The following is a 22,139-nucleotide window of genomic DNA, read 5'->3' on the forward strand; positions in this document are numbered from 1 at the left end:
ATGCTGACCTAACACTAAGTTTGAGAACCATTGCTACAATTTCAAAGCAGCTGTAGGTAGAGCTGGAATATTGTCCGATCAAGATAAAACTCCTATTGCTGTGCAAAAGAGCTAAGTGCTCATAAAAGATGACCTCTGCTCCATTTTAACAAAAAAAATGTGCTATAGCCAGAACTGGAAATATTTCATAAATCTTTCCCCCTCTGTATCTTTTAACATTCAATATCAATTAAATAAAATTCATCTAGCATTTCCAGTTTGTTGGTTCCAAGTGATAATAATAGAATTATGCTCAAAATATATTTTTGCATAAATCACAGAAGATGGAAAATCAATGTGCTAAAAGTGGCCTTTTGCTTATTTAACATGCATTTACAGTTTAAATCATGCCCTTTACAAAAGTTTTCCTTACTTAACTATGCATAGCCAGATTTTCATTTTTATGTCCTGCTCTACATCTTTTTTTCCCCACACTGCTAATTAATATGGAAATAGCTTAAAGAAGGTCATTGATAATTTTGACACATTACTGAAAAATCAAGGCTTGCTACAGCATCAAGCTATAGTTACGAACAGACAAGATAAATAACAGCCAGGTACACAGATGCTGAAATGCTATATCCCAGTCCGAGAGAATTGCTACCTCTCAACTTCCATCAGGAACAAGAGGAAGAAAGGAGACATGCCCATGAAAAGCACAGTGAAGAGGAGATACCTCACATGCAGTGTTTAACCCTCCCCAACTGAGATTTCAGGATTTACCTCTGGAAGTCACAGTCAAATTATGCAAGTTACAGTCTGAGCACTGAGGAAGCGCTGAAGTGGCACCATGCTGAAAAGCATCACCCACAGACTAACTTCGTGCCCACCCAGCCTTCCCAGTGCAGGAGGCTGCTTCGCCAGTCCCTGTGCCCGGATCCCCCCCTGCTGCTCCAGTTCTCTCAACAGACCAAGGAACTGTGTGTGGCGTTTTCTGCCGAGTTTGAGCTTCGTACTGTTCACAATTCAGTCTTTAATAAGTGTAGATGTAGACATTAAACCTGAGCAGATCATTGCACGTGGAAGAAGGCAGAACTGCTGTACCTACTAGGTTTGCTTTGTTTGTAAATAAATCATTGTAACAGGTTTAGAAACATGTTTAGTAATGACTAATCTCCTAATGGGACTTTTTGATAAAGCTCCACGACCGTGAGCACCTCCTTGAACGACACGATCTGATGTGCACTGAAGTTAACAGGGCCTTGTCTTTACTTCAATGGAAGAAAGTCCAGGTGGCAGATGACTGCCAGGATTTGCAGTTTATTTTATTTATGCAACCTGCAGCATAATCACACAATCATTAAACTGTCAGTCTAGAAATGAGCCAAAAATGATGCAAGCTCTGTTATTTAGATAATGTACATTAAATCAAAGAGCTAGCCATCAATGCAGAACTGAAAATTTTGATTCCCAGAAATGGCACAGATCACTTCGCTTTTACCTGGGAACTTGCCTTCTAAATCTGTGCCAAATTCTATGTGCAGCTTATTTTCAGTCCAGTAGTATCGAATGCTAAAGAGGTGCACATAAATTCTCACAAAACTCAAACACACTTTCTTTACTTTTATTTACTACAGCCCAGGTAGGACAAATAAATGCCAAACCAAGCACCAGATCCAAAATTAGCATTTTATTCAGAACGTTGGGGTCAGAGGTGTATCATTCATATTCTGGTACACAATACAGAGGCAAAGCTGTTCTCAGAAGTCTCTCCAGTTTGAAAGCTCCTTCCCCCTTCCCTCCCCGCCCCCAAAACATACTGTATATTTACTCGTGCCACCAGTATCAGGCCAACTCCCCCCCCCCCCCCCCTTTTTTTTGGTACAAATGATGTAAAACTTTTGTGCTAAGAACTTTTCTCCCTCCCCAAACAAAAAAAAAAATAAAAAAAAAAAATAAAAAAAATATTGAGTACTCTAACTACAGTTCAACAATTGAATCAATGTCACTTGTTTGCAACCTGTTTTGTAAATACTTTATCCATAACGAAAGATATAAACATGCAAAAACCTGAATCCATAGTCCAAATAATACATACACATGTTCTGAAGTTTCTGCACTTCTCCACAGACTATGCCAATAAAACATTATGTACACATACCATTTTTTACAGTGAAGTGGGAAAAAAAATACTAGAAATTAAAAAAAAGAAAAAAAGAAAAGTGTACATGGATTAAGACCAAAATGTGTCTAACATTCTAGCATAAGAAAAAAAAAATCAATTCTGCTACAAACTGGTGATATGAAAACTCCCTTTATTTGCAACCAGCTGCATAAGTTTTAGAATTTTAGTGAAAAAAATCCCCTAACATCTAAAACTAGAAGTAATGTACATTGTTCCACCTCATGGTCTTCTCTCCCAGATAATAAAATTGTTCCATGAGGATTTTTTTTGTTTATTTTTCATCTCCTTATTTTAATAAAAGCAATGCGATGTAACAAAAGCATGTTGAAGCATATTGTGTTTCACCTTACTCCTCCCCACCCCAACATATTTTGTCTCTTTAATGCATCATTTCATAAATCAGTACCATTAAAGCCTTAAACATAAAACTAATTCCGATCTGAAAAAGGTACAAAAAGGCACATAAAATCCCAGTGCTTCTGTACTGTAAAATTCAAGTGTAACTGAGCTCAATATTTTTTTTCCAAACAGCATTGGATCACTGATATTCCACGGAGCCCAAATTGGTTTGCAGCCTAAGCCAAAGCCTTCAGCAAGCACTTGTGCTAGTAGACTACAAAGTTAAAGCCTAGCTTCTGTATGCTTTTGGGGAATATCAGTTGAAATGTTTGTACTTGTCCAAAAACAAAGTTCACTTTGAAGTTCAGTCATCACCTCCACCGTACATATCAGCCAGTTTCTTGAAACGTGGGCCCCAGTCATTTAGGTAGTCATAGTCTTGTTCACCACCACTACTTGAGGAGTTAAGAGAGCTCAAGGATCCAGCAGTGGAGCCACTTCCTTCATAGTCAAAGACTAAGAGGGAGTCATATGGTGGGGCTGTAGGGTCATTGTCGGCTGCTTTAAGTCCCTGCAAGAAGGAGAGGGAGAAAAAAGACAAAGTTCTGTATCTGAGAGAGACACAAAATGTAACTGGGATAGCGCGATGCAGTTATCTATCAATCGCCATTTGAAAAAACCAAATTCTTATTCTTCTGCAATCCAATTCAAAAGAGGATTCATATTTTTCTAACTCCAGCAAGAACTTATTTCAATCCCTTTTTGAATGCCCAGGTTTCCAGCATTACAGCACTGGACATTTTGAATGTAGCTGCAAATACAGCTCTAACAAAACCTTAAGAGAACATTGTGGCACTAGGACCCATGCTAATAAATACAGTCTCAGAGCTACACAGCTTGCAACCTGCAGCATGAGCAATATGGGACTGGTTAAACAGACAGATGGGGAAGGAGAAATAGGCATGTTTGCAAAGATTCACTTTAACAGCCACCTCACATGGCCAATAACATATGCACTGACATTGCTGGCCTGCAGTCCACCTGCGTGTGCCAAAAGCTGTATTTAGTCAGTCCTGTAAAATTCATGTACCTCTGTAGGCTGCTGTGAGAAAAAGATGCAATATGTTGGCTTAATCCTTAAGTGCTTTGCCATAACCACCCATAAGATTCCACCTGCTCTTCAGAAAACACACACACACACACAATGACATCAAAGACAAATACAAGATTATAACCATTTTTGTTTCCTCATTTCAAAGTATTCAAGTTATCAACACATGAATATTGGGTCTTCAGTAATTTTGAATTTCTACTTTCTAGAGCTGAATAACTCAAACTAAAACCAAGGCAAACTGAAGAAGAGAAAAGCAGGGAAAGAACCACACTTCTTCCAGAGAAAAGTCTCTTCCTACCCCATTTTCTTACAAAGGACCAAACCAAAACAGTAAGTTTAATTTTAGAATATGAGACGCTTACTCTGTGCTTAACCTGGGAAGATTTACAAGTTGAATATAAAAGGCTGAAACCTGAAGTTAAAAGCCCTCCTGCGTTTTGGATTTTTCAACTTTGCAGTTTCTTCCACAGGATTAGCAATGCTTTTTCAAGATCTTCCACTTTGAATAGGATGGCAGCCACTGGCAAGGGATATATCCTCCAGAATTCTCTGAGACTGACCTAAGATTTTAAATTGCTCGCTCTTAATTTTAACCAGGGCTATTTGTGCTAGCTTTATTTTTGATTTTTAACATTTATTTATTTAAGGGATGGCTTTATTATACTCCCAATTATTTGAAGGATTGAGTGTGCCTCCTTTGAATTATTTAACATATTGTATTTAGAAAAGTATGTTTTACTCTCAATTGTTTTTAGTCTAAATGTGACATAATGGAAATGGATGTTGATTTTTCTTCTAGAAATACGTATATAGCTAAACCCACTAATTAAAGCATATGGCATTGATAAGGTAGAAGAGCATCCTGGTTCTTTATTGCCTATCTAAAAATCATTCAGAAGTGTGCAAAATGTACCTAAAATAATTTTGCAAATCAGTGGCGGAAAGGCCCTGCATATTTATCAAACTAATGACCTCTAATCAAGAACACATTTTGGACTTAAAATGATTGTTTCATGTAGTACAACAACATCAAGCAGGTTATTAATAGCCTGCATTAGAAGTGCAATTTTGAATTATCTGATAAGAGTAATTGGTGATGCTTGTTATCCTTCTCTTTGGAGTTTTCCATCCTGGTGGCCATAATAAGCACAAAAGATTTGACATTCCAAAAAGGCAATATCAAGTGTTGGGAGACTTCCCTTATCCAGCTTCAAAGCTGGAAATAGTTCTAAGGCTTTCTCTCAATTTCTGCTGCTGAAGCAGAAATGCAACTTTAGTTCTTAGGCAGTAACTGGCCTAATGGTACTTATATCTTCCCTTAAGCCTGCTTGGGGTGACAGACACCCATGCTTTTCAAACACAGGTGACACTTGAGCTTTGCGTGTTTAATAACACACTGACAGCTGGGATTCATACCATTTGAACTTAAGGAGTGCTGAGGTATGAATCCCCGGTATCAGTGTGCCAAAGTCATTTAGAAAGCCGGCTTGGAGAAGAAATGCTACTTCCCTGCAGTTCTGTCTAGTAACATCCAGCCAACCATGGGATACTAATTTATTAAAAATCAGTGAACAAAACATTTTCCTACATGACTGCAGAAATTCATATACCTATCAGCCATCCATGGCAAGGTGGCAGGCAGCCTCTTTCCATCTCTTTTTCCAAAGTGGAAGTTGGATTTTTTTCAGTTTGCTGCTGGCATCATGATAGCATTTAAAAACTGGCTTTGAGCTACTGACTTACAAGATAGCATCTCACTAACAAATTCACTGTTTCAAAGGTTGTGCTTACTGTGTAATCCATTTCATTCAGAGAAGGTAGCTACGGGCCATGTTATGGAGGTATTGATTCAACTGCACAGCCAAAGTTACACTGACATTTGCACCTATCCTCTGGTTAAAAATTCCTCAGATTCACAGTATAATGACTGAACTTAGTCTCTAACTCTTCATATGACAACCAAGTTTTCTGCTATATTTGTGTGGCAAGTTACATACTAAAATGATAAAGAAATCCTACAATTTTTTCACTTTCCCTCTGCTAAGCATATTCTCTGAACCTACCCAGTACGCTACTCCGCTTTACTGTTGGGTTCTACAGCATGTCCGAAGCTGGAGATACTGGATGTCAGCTTCAGCAGTGAAATTGGCTTACGAAGCTCCCTTTGGTTTCAGTATTGCTGCCTTTTTTGCTTATTATGCCATCCCTTTCAGTGGGTGGTACCACAACCTGCTGTATTGGCACAACTGAAAAGGCTGCCCTGGTGGTGTCAACCACTTCTGAAGAGATCTCTCAGTTTTTCCCAGATGTGTTCAAGAATCTCAGAGCAGCAGAGCTGTTATAGTTATTTGGTTTACAGTTTTATGATCTGAAACCCAAAAGTTTTTACTAGGTAGAGAAGCTTATTCAACAACAGAACTGCCGAAGCACATGCTCGGGACCAGGTGATCCTGCTGGGAGATAGTGAACTAAAGTCACATTTCCTTGCATTTGCTATACCACCAATGCACAACAAGCAGTCACAGAAGAACCGTGGCAATACAAAGGCCAGCTTGAGACCTAGGACAGACTGAGTAGCAATCTCATTTTTTTCCTCTTCCTCTTTTATATATGTCATGACAACTTTCACTAAGGAGGAGATAAGGGGCAGAAGAGGAGAAACTACAGGGCCTTGGCTGAGAAACAATGGTAACCTTAAGTTATACTTTCCTTAGTATGTGTAGCATTACCAATTTGCCTCAAATCAAGGGAAAGCCACACCCTCAAAATCTTGAGCTAATATGAAACATTACAAAATCTAATGCTTTTATTTTCATTAATCCTACTACTTAATCAGATTCAGCAGACTTTTGATGAGAAGGAAAGGAAGAACAGAGCACTCTAGGGAAATAAAAAAATTTTTCAAATCTGGAACCTTTTTTTTACTTGACAAGAGAAAACAGAAAACATCAAGGGACTCTATTCTGCTTGGGGGTGCACTGTATCAATAACCATTTACTAAGAATGAATTGAGGGTCCTCCATGTCCTCATGGGATGAGACCTTTAGTTTGTAATTTAAATTTAGTTTACCTCAGGCTATGTCCTCTATTGATTAGAAATATATTCTTAGCCACAAATTCTCCACTACAATATAACTTGTTCAAGATTTCTAGGGACAGCATAGGCGGTTCTTGAAAACAGGATTAACAAAGCTACTTCAAACAGGCCTAATTTATACTGTCCTGCAAATCCTGACTATTCTATGTGTTAATTATGCTCCACACTCTGCAGGTTATGTTTTAAAAGGCTCAAAATGGAAAACAAGGTCTACAGAGGATTCTTAATAACACATGACTTATTTCACTGACTTGTTTGTACACTGGACTGGAAGAAAACGAGGTTTTTTTCCTTCCCCCCTTAAATTAGAGATTCATCTATCCATTGAAACAGACAAAACAAGAAAGTCTCCGAGGTCATTTAGCTTATGCCTGCAAAACATATTTTGATTATAAGGCACCTCTGGAACCTTCTTATTTTAGAAAGTTTGTAGCTCTGTATGTGCTATCTTAACTTTGTAAGTGTTATAAAAATACCTGAACTTTTTATCATACTTGTAACTTGTTTTTCAACTGAGAAGTCATTAAAACACTAAAAAATACTCATGTATGTCTGATTGAGTTAAGCAGATCTAATACAACAGATGACAGCTAGAAAATAATATACCAGAAGAAACAGAGTACTGCCAAAAGGAAAGAAACAAAATGACCCACTAGGTCTTTTTCACTTTTTGTTTCTACAGCTCTGTAATAAAAGTAATAAGAAAAAACCACCACGTGCTTGCTTGTCAATGGTAGCTAAATCCTCTAATATCTGAAATCAATGACCTATAGTTCTTTTTTGTCAAAAGTTGCAGTAATTCAGAGGCTAATCTGAACAATGCTGGCTGTGTGTCTGAGGTGCTGGTGAGTATTCAACAGACTAAATTAATTCCCGCATATAGGCCGGCATCCCAAAGGATCATGCTGATCAGCATCTCTGAGAATAGGGCCAAAGTTCTCCAAAAGACCAGACTGATCTCCAAAAGTGTTGCATCTTTTCAAACCAATGGCATAATGCAGACTTTGCTACCGAGGTATTGACAATCCAAAGGCAGCCTGCCCTGCTCAGCTAGCAACTGGGCTAGTTTTGCAGGTGGTTTGTGTTAGGGCTGCCCAAGGGAAAAGTTACGGTATGACTTGTAGTTACAGTGGAAGAAAGTTCTTTGCCTAATGATGTTGAAGCTGGATGCAGAGAGATATGAACTTTCCCCTTTCTTATCTTGCTGCATTGTTTTCACAGCTCAGCATATCTTCTGTATAAACCGCCCTAAGAAATGTCTGGTATGGGTTTTACCCAAGATATTTCTCCTTTTACTCCAAGTAAAACTGAGAGGAACTTAGCAATTCGTTTGGGTATAATCTTGCCAGGACTGCAGGTGGAATTCTCTGAAGAGAGTCTGAAAACCTGTGCAGCCTGCATGTTTATGCTCTAGACACCGATAATTTGGAAATTTAACTGTAATAGTGAGTACTACTGTGAAAAACTGATCCCCCCCCCAACAGACTTTCTAGAATCACATTTGCCATGGGAAATTTTAACATAAAACACATATTAAGATGAAAATGTTTTGAAGAAATAAAATCTCCATTTTGCTCAGACTTCTGGCAAAACAGACAGAGCATGGACAACCTTTGGGTGGCTACTGCATGCTAGAGAGAAGGTTAGGTGGAATGCCCCACGGTAAAACGATACATGGCTGTGAAATCCTAAGAAAGAAATACCTTATCAAAAAAAGAAGGTAAATATATAATGCTTGAAACACAGAAACTACCTCATAGTTCCTTTCAATCAGAGGATATAATTCTGAGCTAACTTGCAGACAAGAAAACTACCATGTTTTCTTTAATTGCATATATATTTTCAAGGTTAATTTTATTTCAGAGTCAATGTTACTGACATTATTTTACTGTGTAATAATAGCTGGGAGAAGCTTTCTGTTTTGGTGGATGGCAAGGGGAAGCATAAAGGGAGGTATTGATCTAATACAACAGACAGCAATAAGAAAATGGCTGTGTGCTTGTCTGTACTGTGATATAAACATATTGGGTTAAATCAAGACAGCACGTACTGTTTCTACAACTCCATGTGTACACATTGATGCTATAATCTTCAAGGGTGATAACCTCCTGAAAAATACTACTGCAAGAACAGCTTTCCAAGTAATTTAGAAATTGTAGGAGACTGGACAAACTCTGGCCCTTTTCTGGCTTTCCAGGAGAATCACACACATTCCTTGTCTTGGCTCTGTAAGAGGGCTTGACAGTTGTTTTGAGGACAAGAAAAATCAAGGTACTGAGCATCATGGGTTCCTCCCAACTGCCTGCCAGATGGGTAGTATTTGGTCACAGCTGTGTGAGAATAGGATGGAAAACTCTTGATTATTTGGAAAAAGACAAGGAAACACAAGGAAGTTCTTGTGCGCATGCGGCCTTGGCCAACAGTGTGGGCCTTTTATTGTCCCATGTCTCCACTATTTTCCAGAAGCCGATTAAAATTGTAATACTTAAAGTGCAAGGCATGCAAAAATCCTCTTTGTTGAGACATCTCTTTCTAATACAGCTCTTCCCCAAACCTGGAGTCTCTTGAAATACAATGTCTTATAAGAATATTTGTATGTTTCCTGCTAGTCATCTCCCTGTAAGTTTTTTTACAGTTGTATTGCTGTATACCTTAAAAGGAACGAACTCAATTTTCTGCAGCTTGCTAACACAAAAGACATTAGTATATTAGCCTGACTTTTCTTTAAAGCAAACAAGAATAAACACATTTGCAAAAACATTTCTGCAATACTCTGTAATACTTGTCCAGCTCCAATTGCCAAGGAAGATATGAGAAACTAATTAACTACTACTACTCATCTACAGGATATAGCTTATTTTTGAGTAATAAATTTTGGATCAGTATTTGTTTTCCTATAACCAGCAAGCACAAGAAACACATTCTATCTTAAGTTCCACAAAACCAATGATTTAAGACTGACCAGTGATAGAAAAAATGAAACTAATATTTGTAGGAGCATTTCTTTCAGAACTGTGAGTAATCTGGTATAGTCTGAATCTTAACTTCCATTTATCTTTATTAGATTGAAGAATCAAAGATAATGTAAAGACTTTTAAAGCTCTCTGACAAGACAAGTATTAAAAGCACTTACACAACATTTAATTTAGCTGCCCTGCTCACTAATCGTATTTGACGGAATTCTTTTGGTCTTATTGAAGGTACTGAATTTCCACTATTATCTGGATTCAAAGGGTAATGTATGAGGAAAATGAAAATGAACTTCTTCCATTATTAAATTACTGTGAATTAATAAATGAATTTAGGCTAAACTATAATTTTGTTAGTCTATTTATTACTTGGAACCCACAGAATAATCCTGCTTGGAGATACTGTGGTTGCAGCTGATAACATATTATGAATGTAATTAATACAAATGTACAGAAGTTAATTGATATATCTTCCCTTTCTCTTTGAATGAGTTAATTAAATCTGCCTGCACTTCAGAAGAACATATTTACTTCTATCAAGCAAGACAATTTTAATTGTTTAAGTAAGTTTTAAAAAGTTATTATGTTCAAACATAACAGCTACTCATGTAGAGTACAATTAACAAAATATAAAAGCTTATCAGATCTTAGGAGGAAACTTTTTTTCTCTCCTTTACCTCATTAATGAAGTCCCCAATGTCCCCAGGATGAGGAGCAGCTGATCTGACTGGATACTGAGGTTCTGCATGGATCGGCCTTTCATCAAGACGTCTGATTCCAACAGGTTTTATGGCATCTGGTTCCACAGTGTCAGGCTGCTGGAGCTGGCTCAAGTCATAATCCTGCAAAATATGAAACAAAGACAGTACTTTAGGAGATTTTCAAACAATATCTGTCAGGTGGAAACATGAGGAGGAAAAAAAGGGAAAATGCAAAGTATCTTTTCACCATAAGTCCTATATTCAGGATTGTAATGCTTACTGAGAATAAGTCAGTAACATTATTTGCATACCAACAGTATGTTATTTGATTTATACTCTCTGAATCTACTGTTTTAATTCTATTCCATCAGATTTGTAGAGCTCCTCGTAAGTTTTCCATTGAGAAGCAAGGATTTGAGTAGTACTATTAAGAGACTAAACACTTTGCCTAGTAATGATGATTTACTGCATAGAGCAAAGATGCCAAATCCAACTCTTATTTTTCTAAGCAAATAAATGCCAGACATTCTCATTCTGAGAAAGCGCACTGCTCTGCAGCATTTTATAATACCTTCAAAGAATGAATTTAAGACTCCTTGCTGATTTCATGTGGCTTCCATAATATGAAAGCCAAAGGGGGAAAAAATGTCATAAGAAGTACAAAGCTCCTCAGATTTGGCCTTAATTCTAAGCACTTTCTAAAGATTACTCGTGGATCCGTTCATTAAGTACTTGATGCTGCAGTTTCAAACTCTGGCAGACTGATGAAGCTAGCATAGCACTATGAATTCCAATAAGCAGTATGTATGTATATAAAAATTTTAATTAGATGAATGTTTATACATTTAAGATAGATATGCCTGAATACTATTTATACAGTGTGATGCATTTCAGCATTGTCATTCACCTCACTGTTGTCATGTCTAGAAGGTAGGTAGTCATGCTCAAGGATGCCTTTGCGCAAGGCACTGGTAAAAATGCAGAACAAAGAACTGGGCTTAAAGGCTTAAACTAAAGCCATTCATGAACTACCAGGAGACTGGGGCTCATGCCAACTCTCCTGTATGCCAGATACCCTGCCCCACAAATAATCCAAGCAGTTGAGCAGCATCAGTCTCTGTTTTTCAACCGTGTTGTTCTGGTAAAAAATCTTATTTATGATCTCAAGTTGCTGGAAGCTGTCTGTGCAGCCAATTACATTTGCATTGGTTCCTAACTGGCTCCTAAAGGAAGGAACGCAAGCATTTACTTCTACTGTCACCTCGCAGGGTATAGGTCCTTTTAGAGAGTACTACCTACTGTGACCCCAAAACCAGACTTTTCAACAGGAAGAGAGGTCTGTTGTCAGCAGTGAAGGTATTTTGCTGGGAGAATTGTAACTGACTATCAAATCCACTACACCTTCCAATTTGTTACTTGGGTCCTCAGCTGACTGCACGCCAATATATAGTCAAAAAAGGTGGAACAGCTCCACTGAGATCTGAGAATGCAGCTTCATATGCTTTAATTAGATTACAAGTTCCTTGGAGCAGAGCTGTAGCTTCTACATTTCGGTTCTTCATGTACCAAACAGAATAGTAAGTGGTCGCCATGAAGCTGTATGAATTGGAGAAAAGTAAACAGAACAACCTTTTCTCCTTTCCCTTTTTATTATGTAACATAAATCAAAATAGTTTAGAGACATGCTATCAGAAAATCCTATGAAACAGCGAAGAACATATGTTCTAGAATTTGTAAATGTGTAACACAAGAGTGCTTTTCATACCTACCCAAAAGATAAAAGTGGAAAACACCAACAGGGAGACATGAAAAATACAGGTTGGTTTTTTTTTATACTAAGCATTTCATTACAGAGGAATTCAAACAGGTATGGTTAAATAGCAATATATTAAAACCAGGAGAGCCTCTCTAGTCATTTTAGTTTTATAAAGATAAAATGTTTTTTCCACCCACTGGCATATGCATACAATTATTATTCTCACCAGTAGTCATACAGAAATGCAATATGAATCAAGTCAGTCAGTCTAGTATCTAAGTATCTAGTATCTAAGGTATCCAAGGCCATCCTCTTGAGCGTGTGTATAGTTTGAGACACCTCCAGGCTCTACAGCTAAAAAGACAGCAAAGATTGCCATTCGCAAGGCAACGGCACTTGGACTCCCACCTTGGTTTTCTTTTCTAGGATAATTTATGACACTGCCACCTAGCCTTCTATCAGAGGAAATTTATTTTGCAGGTTTATTAGTGTCTGGACAGGAAGAGAAGATCCATTGTGCTTATTACCACAGACTCTCAAATCTCCTGTCTCATTAAAATCAATACTAACTGTACATCATTCAGGTATGGCAAGTCATCCACCATCTCCCCAAACTGGCTTAGTGCTGTACAAATGCAGCACCATGCAACAACTCCAGCTGTTTCAACATTCTGTCTAAAGTCAGCTCTGCTCAATTATTGCAAAGAAAAAGAAGGAAAACTGTTTTAAAGAGCCAGGGCATAAGCTGTTTAGGGCTGCTGAAATTCCATCTCTTCATTCAATGGTGCATTCACTGCTAGAAAAATGGGAAAGTTTTTCATGTATTACCTAAAGCTCCTGAACAGACTTTAAGGTTAGTCTCAAGCAGTTTGTTGAGATAGTTAACTGCAGAAGTGACAGCTAAATGGAAAACTGTGGCACATCAGACAGAGAACAAGACATGCTGGGGTAGGCTGGGACAGCCAGCTTGGAGCAAGATTCTGGGTCATTATTTTTACTCAATTTCAGGACCACAAGTCAACAATGTTGTCTTTGCTCCAGCCTTTTTCCATATAACCTGTTCATAATTACAGTCAGCCAAGGCGCTAATGAGGAACAAGACTCCACTGGAAACATACTTGAGCAAACGCAAGCATCCAATTCATATGGCTGCCAATTTTTGTCATAAGTATTTATTTACTTATTTATGCTGTTTAGCCCTAACTCCAGCAATTTTAGAACAAATACCTCTTTCCCTTCCTTCAGTATGGATTTAAGCAAATCCAAACTGAGGGTTTGAGTTTTTCTCCTCAAAATTCTGGACAAGCTTAGATTGTTGATGGGAGAATCTAGTATTAGCTTTCTCTATTCGAAGGTCACTAACACATATTAGCTTGCTCCCATTTTGCATCTAAGCAAAAACTCAGGCCATTAGAAACCAGAAATTTAGACTAGTCTGATTGTCCAAATCTACAGTCAACAGGGAAACAGAAACCTCCCATTCTATGACAGGGATCTAAATGAAGCAAGCTGAATGATCCCTTACCTTTCCCTTTGTTTATAAAGGGATCTGATATCACTGGATGAGACAACATGGCTATCTTTCAGATAACTGGCGGTTAAAGAGATTACAACCTTAATGCTTTATCAATATAGCTCTCTTAATGTAACCACCAGCACTTCTCTTTGGTTAGCATCTCTAGCATCACTATTTGCTCTTGCTGACCCCCCCCCCCCCGCCTCCGCCATCTGTATTGAAGCAGAAAAACTTCTGGTTTTGATTTGCTTTTAAGAAAGAAAATAAAGTCACAATGTACTAAAAGGGCATTTTATCAGAAGTTGCATCTTGTGAAATCAAACAAATCTCAAAAAAAACTCACAAAACCCCATCAGCTCCCTCCCCTCCAAGCTGATTACAAACATTGAGCTTATTAGCTATTCACTTAGTTCTAGACAGCTTTAAGCAAAGACTTACAGCATTACTAGCTCCCACCTCACATTCTTGAAACATGAAATCCCAGTGAGACAGTGCTAAATAGCAGAACCACCTAGCTAAGCCCTACAAATTAACCACCTTACCAGATGTGTAGGCAGAAGGGTCCAAAACCTCAAAAGGCACTTCTTTAAGAACATCTACATGGTAGTTGGAAGCACAGTCCAAGTATCTCAACTTGAACAGAAGAAATGCCCAGAATAGAAGAAAAGGCCATTTTCTATTCCCCATTATTGCTGATTTACAAAGAAGCAAGATAATGCAGCCTTCAAAATCTCTTCCCTTAAATAACTTCCTCTTGTGCAAGGCAGCTATTCATTTAACAGCACTTAAGTAATCCCTCATACAGCAGTCATCAGTTATGGCAGTAGGAGAGATTTTTTTAAAAAATACCTTGCATTCTGACTGACAGTTACCAAACGCTACAATCCCTAAAAAACCCATGAGGGGATAGGCCAGGAAATAAGAGTTTCTCAGAAGCTTCTAGTTTTATAAAGTTAACTTTTTTCTCCTGGATTAGCTGTTCTGGTTGTATTTGCATTTTAGACAATCTACTTAACTTCTTGGCAAAAACTTACCAAAGTAAACATTTTTACAGTAACCAGACCTGCTTTGTATGAATGCATCCTGCAACATTAAAAAGCACAACTGCAAACAACAGAATCAAACCACAACTTACTAAAACTATAAATTGCTATACATAGATGGGACTGACTTTTTTCCAGATAGGAAAACTCTGAATATATGTGAATACTGGAATATATTACATCTAAATTGAGCTTTCTCTACTAAAAGTTTTCTCTAACAGTAACAGTGATACACCCAGTACATGCAACCTGACTGACATATTCATTAATGATTTAGGAATCTGGCTTCTCTTATCTCAGAGCTCTCAGTATATTTCCTGGCCATTCATTAGACTATGCTATAACACTTCTAGGGATGACTTGGGTTTTTTTACCTTGTACAGAACTAAAGCTTTGGCTATGCATGAATATAGGATTGGACATAGGACTAATGTAACAAAAACACTACACCTGTTTCCCATTTTCAAAGGATGCAGCCTTTGCAAAGAAATATGAAAGTCTGGATCCATCCCCATGCAAGAAATAATCAATTTGTCACAAGATCACTTAATCTGATGGTGAGAACTGTAAGTGTCACTCACTGAACAAAATCAGCTGCAGTGGTTTAAGTGCGTGTAAAGCAGCATTGGCAGAAGTTTGCATTTCGCCCACCTGTTTTACAGAATGGTGTGTTAGTGTAAACCCACTTTTATTGTTGGTTTAAGAGAACAGAGCAAACTATGACCTGAAGTACCTATGGATAAAACATGTTCTGCTTTGCCTGTGTGTTCCAAAGACTGTCTGCTCCAATAGAGAAATGGGATGGAGAAGCAAGGGAAGAAATATTTTATACAGCTGAATGTTCCCATCTGCCAAGGTCTTTTAAAAACAAAGAAAAAGGAAGTGAAAAGCAACCCCACTACATCTTACCATTCTAGCCCCAAACCCACCAAACATCACCCTAAAAAACTATGAGAAATTTGCACATAAAACATTGCCCGAGTTCTGTAAAATGCTCCAACCTGTGCTAAATCTTACATCTGCTGAAATAATGGGACTCCAAAAAAAGCAAAGCACAGAGAACTGACTAGATGTAGGCTGCAGGTGGGAGGCTAGTTAAAATGCCTGTGCTAACAGTTGCTCTCTATTTGCCACTCACTTTTTGATTACTTTCTGCCATATTGCTTTTCCCATTTGTTTTTATTATAGATGCATCTGGAGTATTACAAGTTAATAATTTTTAAGATAAACAAGATGCTAGCTTATCTTCTTTAGTAATAAAAAAGGTGAAAGTTAAACTCCAGCTGCAGATAAAACACAATAACAGGCATATGTTCTAGATAGGATAAAATAAAACACACAACAATTTTGTAATGGAATTATGGAAACATTACTTTTTGTATGATGCGATAAAGATTCACCAAGGAACGACAGTAATTCCTCCACAGGAGTACTGCATGAGTCACTCATTCAAAAAATGAAGTTAATGTCTTAGTAAGCAAACAGAATCCCCAAAATAACTACCTTCTAATTATAATATTGCATATTCCTAGGGATATCTTAGCAACAATCATTTCATTCGTTATGATTAAAATTTCTAAACATAAAATATGTTCAATCTTAATGCAATGCAAAATAAAGGTTAGAAAGTGAGAGTAAATGATCTGAATAACACTTAGATAGGGTGGTGAAAATAAAATATAACTAAATGGATTTATAAAGTTCATAGAGTAGGTAAGGACCATTGTCATGTTTACAACAGAGGTTATGATAAGATCCAGCACACAAGACCAATGTAACCTTAAGATGCAGGCATACAGAAAGTTACGACAATAGGAAAAAAAACCAAACAAAAAAATCCAAAGGATCACTCAACTAATTTTTATCAATGACACACAAATGCTCGAACTAAGCCACCCTTTCTATAAAGGAGCAATTTCTGCTTAGAATTTAGATCCTGCACACATAAAAATAAACCACTATGGTTTTATTTTTAATGCTATTATCACCTTTAAAATAAATGCTATTATTTTCTTTCTCTATATAAACATATAATAGAACATGACAAAAAGCAAACTATTGACTAATGTCTGAACACTCTTGTTAAGAAAAGGTCATGTAGGAAGGAATACACAGAATCCTTAGGAAGAAAAATACTTTGAATAATAATAAAATCATTGCTATAGAAGCTCTTGTGCTGAAGAGATCCGAGAGCAAAACTAAAAAACAGGTTCAAAACAGCTGATCTGCGATACTCACAAAGCACATCATGCACTTGCTCAGGCAACTTGCTTCAACAGGACCATCTGCATGAGCAAGTACTACTAAAATTCAGAAAACACTAAAGAAATGGGCTCAAAGGAGATGAGAGGATCACCTTGTGCGATAAGATGTATACAGAAGGAATTAAATGGAAAAAAAAAATAATCACAGTTATCAGGTTGACATATGCTGCACGTATCCCAGTCGAGCACCCACTGCCTCAATATAAATCACATGAATGGTCTGAGATATGCAATGAAAATGAATTAGTGATGCTTATGGGTTGTGATCTGCTATGTGCGTGAACTATGCTGCAGACATGTGCTAAGCGCTTTAACACTCAGCCAGCATGAGGTTCTGGTATTTAGAACTGACAATAGTGTTACAAGTTGAGAGCACACAGTGTCAGGGGACAATATTTGTCATTTGTATCTCACACCTCCTGTCTGCTAAACGGCTACAAGCTCTAGATCACGTGGTCCGCTAATAATCAAGACAATCGCTACCAGCTTCATAATTTGTACATAAACTAGGAACACCTATTTCAGAATATAGCAAACTGTAGTGCCTCCCATCCCCTACCCCAATTGCTGGGTTAAAGGTTCAGATGCAATTAAAAAAACCACCTAAACAAAACAAAAAACCCCCACCATACATCCCCCCTCCCCAAACCAGTCACCAAACCAGTCCCACTGACTTCTGTGGAATGATGCTGACTCGAAGCATCTCACGGCCCAGCTGCCGCAAGTCAGGTAGCCAAATTGTTAAAACTAGAAAATATTAAGCAAAATCCTGAGAAGAGTCCCAGACTTCCTATCTGGAATACTGCTGTCTCCTCTTCTTCCTCCCTTGTCCCCAATGTCTGCTAGTACAGTGATCTTTCCCAACAACCACAAAAAAAAGTTTCTGCCTGGAACAACAGGAGTGCTGTACTGCTTTCACAGCTAGTTTTTCAGCCCGTATTTCTGAGAAACAGAAGTTTAGGTGAAAAAAGCCCAGAACATTTCTGGTGTTAATGCTCTTCAGTGGGGAGCCGGCTGACTTCAGTTACGGCCCACAGCTCAAGAGCTTTTCTGGCTTAGGGAATTAAAAGCATTTTTCTCAGCTGCTGAGGAGATCACACGACCCTGTGTACATCATGTCAGGCTAGAGGAAGACTATGAATCATTCAAGAACCTCAATTTTCTTTACAAGCATTCAGTCTGTCAGAGTGAACAAAGCAGGCCAAGATGGCCTCATATGGGATTAACAGGAGACCTTCACGATGGAGTATACTGCTCTTTTATGACAGACTTCACATCATAACTCCTTGGAAATGCTAGCACAGGAGGAAAAAAAACCAAAACAAACCAAAACACCAAACCAAGCAGGAATTCCACCTTGTGGTTGACAGCTGCTACGACTTGGAGGAACTAGCTGGAATTTGGAACTCATCAAATTTGTTGCAGGAGACATTACTCTGATAGCATGTACAAAGAGTTTGAAAAGAACATTCCAAGCATGCTTTAGGAGTTTCTGGGTCTGCCATGACAGCTAAGAAACCCAACTGCATAGCTTCCAAATAAATAAACCCTCTTAAATAAATAAATTACTCCAAGAGTGAAACCACAAGTCTAAAAGTAGTTTGGTTGAGGATGCAACGACTCCTAAAGTTCTGTCACTTACCTTCAAGTCCTACCCACCACATATCTTCAACTCACCTAAGCATCTGGGATAAACAAGAAAAATATGAGGCCACACATGGTAAGTCTTCAAGTATTCATCAAGAAAAGCAGGTGATTTTAAAAAAGCCTAAGTAATTGGCTTGCTATAAATAGAAATAACTAATTTTAAAAGGTACATTATAAAAATATCCGAAGCTTTAAAAATATTGTTTTGACTGAGATTCACATGAAGCTTTGAGCACTCCCTTCTATTTTGCTGCATGAGATGCACCCTGGGTTAGATGGTTCTGTGCTCTGAGTCACCTTGTGCACTGCCTTCTACCAAAGCTTCTTGTTCAATCAATCCTGATGGTTTTGGGGAGAGTGCTCCATAAAAAGTTAATATTGATGTAAAGCATTTTCCTCTGTCCTTTTCTGATGACTTGTGGATGCAAGGTTAGCATGCAATAATTTTTCCTGATTTTAATAGAATAGTGGCAGTTTTATCCTATGAAGCTTCTTTCTGAAAATAGATTTTTGATGGTAGTTTCATGCTTTTTTGGAACACTTTAACACTTACTTTAACTTTGACAAAAATGCAAAGATCTTTATGGCCAACGCCTTTTGCCCGCGATGTTCTGCACACAGCTTTGCTTGTACAGTATTTTACTAAGCTACGGTGTGCAAAAATGAGATTACTACTTGTAGTGAACTTGTTGGGATGTTTCAAAAGCTTAGCATTCCAAGTTCTTAAATCTCACAAGAAATGCATGCAAAAGCAAATAAAACCCAACCAAACATAATCCTACCTCTTTCCTCTGGGCACAAGAGGTGAGGGGGGCAAGGAGGGAACCAAGAACAAATGAACCTAGGAACTATTATCATCTAGTTAAGCATGGGCAGAAATTAGATTTTACAAAACATCAAACCAAAATAAAGTAAAATAATCTCCCTGAAAAGCCAGACGGAGCTTACTTCTATCATCCACTGTAGATAGAAAATTAAGTGCCTACATGAAAAGTTTGCGCTCTCTTATTCAGGCATTCTGGACAGCAACAAATTCCTAACTTTGGAGCTGTGGGAAAATCTACTCCCTTCTTGCCTACACAGTGGTCTAAAACTCTTGCTACAGAAGTGGTTATAAAAGCTTGCTATACTTTGTATAAGCTTTTATTTTCTTTTCTTGTAGTGTTTGTTATGTTTGGAGTGTATAAAAACCTTTTAGACCCTCAGACACTATGGTCTACTGCTCAATGGATCAGGAAAGGGACCACTGTACCTGAACTATGTGGCTGGCAGCTAAGTTAATTAATTTGCAACGGTGGCCTTAAAATTTGTCTCAAGAAAGCAAGCAGGGGTTTTGTGGCTAAAAATCATTCAATTTTCTATAAAGCCATTAAACCTCCCTGTGTCGAGGTGCTTCCTCTGCTCACTGTGAGAGGAAGTGATCCTAATTTCACATTTCTTACCACTTTACTGCTACTCCACCCATTGACAGTTTTTCCTTTCATCGCGTGCACTACGCTCATTCACTGCTGGTGAAAGACTGCATTTCTGGATGGTTTACATCCTGCTAATCTCTACGGCATTCACACAGTTTTACCTTCTGCCACAATACCCTGACTATACCTCTCACAAACACAACACGTTCACTGCAGGGCAGCACAGGACAAGGTGGACAGAGGACAGACCTCAGCACCATTTTTAAACTATTAAGTATTTTACTCTCATTGTATGCTGTTACAACAATGCTTAAAGTTTCTGATCTGCAGCACAAACTCTCCCAACACTACTCTAGCATCGCCTATGACTTCCTAATGAACAGTACATACTCTGAGAATGTTACTGTCTCTGTCCTGAGAGTTGTGCGGACAATAATTAAAAATCAAAACCACATGAAAATTGCTCAACAGATCCTCCAGAGAATCGTGGGTGAACAAGAGCTGGGTATATGTGAACTAGAAAATCAGTTCTCACAGGACTGAGTTTTCTTCATGTCTTTTAAGCTTGTAAGTATTTTGTGCAGTAACAGATGCACAAACAGGATGCAATTCTTGTACTCAAACTATCTGTGTACGAACAACTGGAATACATATACAGACTCAAAGGTTGTCTTCAATTTATTTAGTAACATAAGCAATCTTCCAAAACTGCATGAACTGAAGTTTCCTACTGCTTAAGAAGAAAGTTATGTAGAAAAGCCAGGAAGTAAGAACAGTACCTGGGGAAATGCAGGAAGCATAAAAATTAAGGGGAACACAAATTTCAGACAAACCAACAAACGAGCAGAGAGAAGCTATAAGTGTCTGTACCAGTGAAGGGAGCCACTTTTCAGATAACTCACGTGCCAAATGACTGTGACTGGGTATGTGTGGAAGAATTACACGTAATTTTTCAAGGCTTTTTACTGGAAAACTTCTTAGGCTCTATTATATGCACTGTTCCCTTTGTAATTATTACACTTACTTCTACCACTAATAACATGCATAAATCTACTGTTTGTCATGTTCATAAAGCACTTAATAAACCTCCTCTGAAGGAAGGAAATCACACTGCTTCGAAATTCACTAACTTGGATAAAGAGGGGAAAAAGAAGCTATTCTTAGCATATACACATCACTCCTAGTCCTCTGACATATCAGCAGTGGTTCAAACAGAAGTGATGTGAGAGTAAATGCATATGGCACCTGCCTGGACAGGTATCTGAATAAACACAGATGTGCCCTAACAGCTACTTGAAACATAAATACTTCCCAAAGTGAAATCCCAGTAGTGGCCAATCTGTCAATAGCCAGCATTACTGTATATCTAGAAAGGCATTCACCTACCACCAAAAAAGGGTGGTATTTGGAACAGAATATATTAGGCACTCTGCACTAGTGATTCTGTATAACAGGATCCCAGACAAGGAGTAGAGAAGGTTTACAGACTGCAATGAGAGTGGATGTTAATTTTCATATAAATATAACAGCCTTAGTCGGCATATGGTCGGAATGCCATGACTGTAAGTGGACAAGATACTGGTTTTACATCTCATCCAAAAGGCAAGCAATTGGTACTTCTGGAACTGCAAAAAACAACATGAGAAAGCAATGTGATATTTCAGGTTTTTAAAACACTACTTACTTTTTTCAGTATTTAATGCAAAAATTAGCTACCTATCATAACGTGTCAATGGGAACAAAATAGATGAAGTGCAGACTGAAGTGCAAATGTATACCTAAAAAACTTTAATCATTCCTCACCTGATCTTCTTCTCCACCACCTTCTTCATCATATTTCAGAATGTTGTCCCTCACATCATCTTCAGGATCAATCAAGAGCTGCTTTGCCTGACGCTCTTTATCACGGCGTTTCATCCATACCACAAACATTAAAACTAAAACTACATTGCAAAAAGGGAAGACACAAAATCACATCTTTATTCTGAAGTACAGCCATGGAATATTGTACAAATTTAACACCAAGATTTAAAAAAAGAAAAAAGCCAAGAAAGTTGGCTTTGACTGCTCTGGATGAGGTTGAGTTTTTTGGGGTTATTTTTCAATAAAAAATT

At 37.9% G+C, this 22,139-nt stretch overlaps 1 protein-coding gene across 1 annotated transcript in view; it reads right to left on the bottom strand.

Annotated features, from left to right (window-relative positions):
- Window positions 1-1,654: 1,654 nt before the first annotated feature.
- Window positions 1,655-22,139, bottom strand: part of CDH2 (cadherin 2, type 1, N-cadherin (neuronal)) — a 105,768-nt gene continuing 85,283 nt past the window's right edge. Inside the window, exons 13-15 of the mRNA XM_010574350.1 lie at window positions 21,829-21,968; window positions 10,361-10,525; window positions 1,655-3,074 (exon numbers count right to left, since the gene is read on the bottom strand). Coding sequence (XP_010572652.1) covers window positions 2,868-3,074; window positions 10,361-10,525; window positions 21,829-21,968 — 512 coding nt within the window. The 3' untranslated portion in view covers window positions 1,655-2,867. The remainder of the gene's footprint in view (window positions 3,075-10,360; window positions 10,526-21,828; window positions 21,969-22,139) is intronic.

This window comes from Haliaeetus leucocephalus, unplaced genomic scaffold, assembly GCF_000737465.1.
Source record: "Haliaeetus leucocephalus isolate CR32 unplaced genomic scaffold, Haliaeetus_leucocephalus-4.0 Scaffold428, whole genome shotgun sequence".
Classification (NCBI taxonomy): domain Eukaryota; kingdom Metazoa; phylum Chordata; class Aves; order Accipitriformes; family Accipitridae; genus Haliaeetus; species Haliaeetus leucocephalus.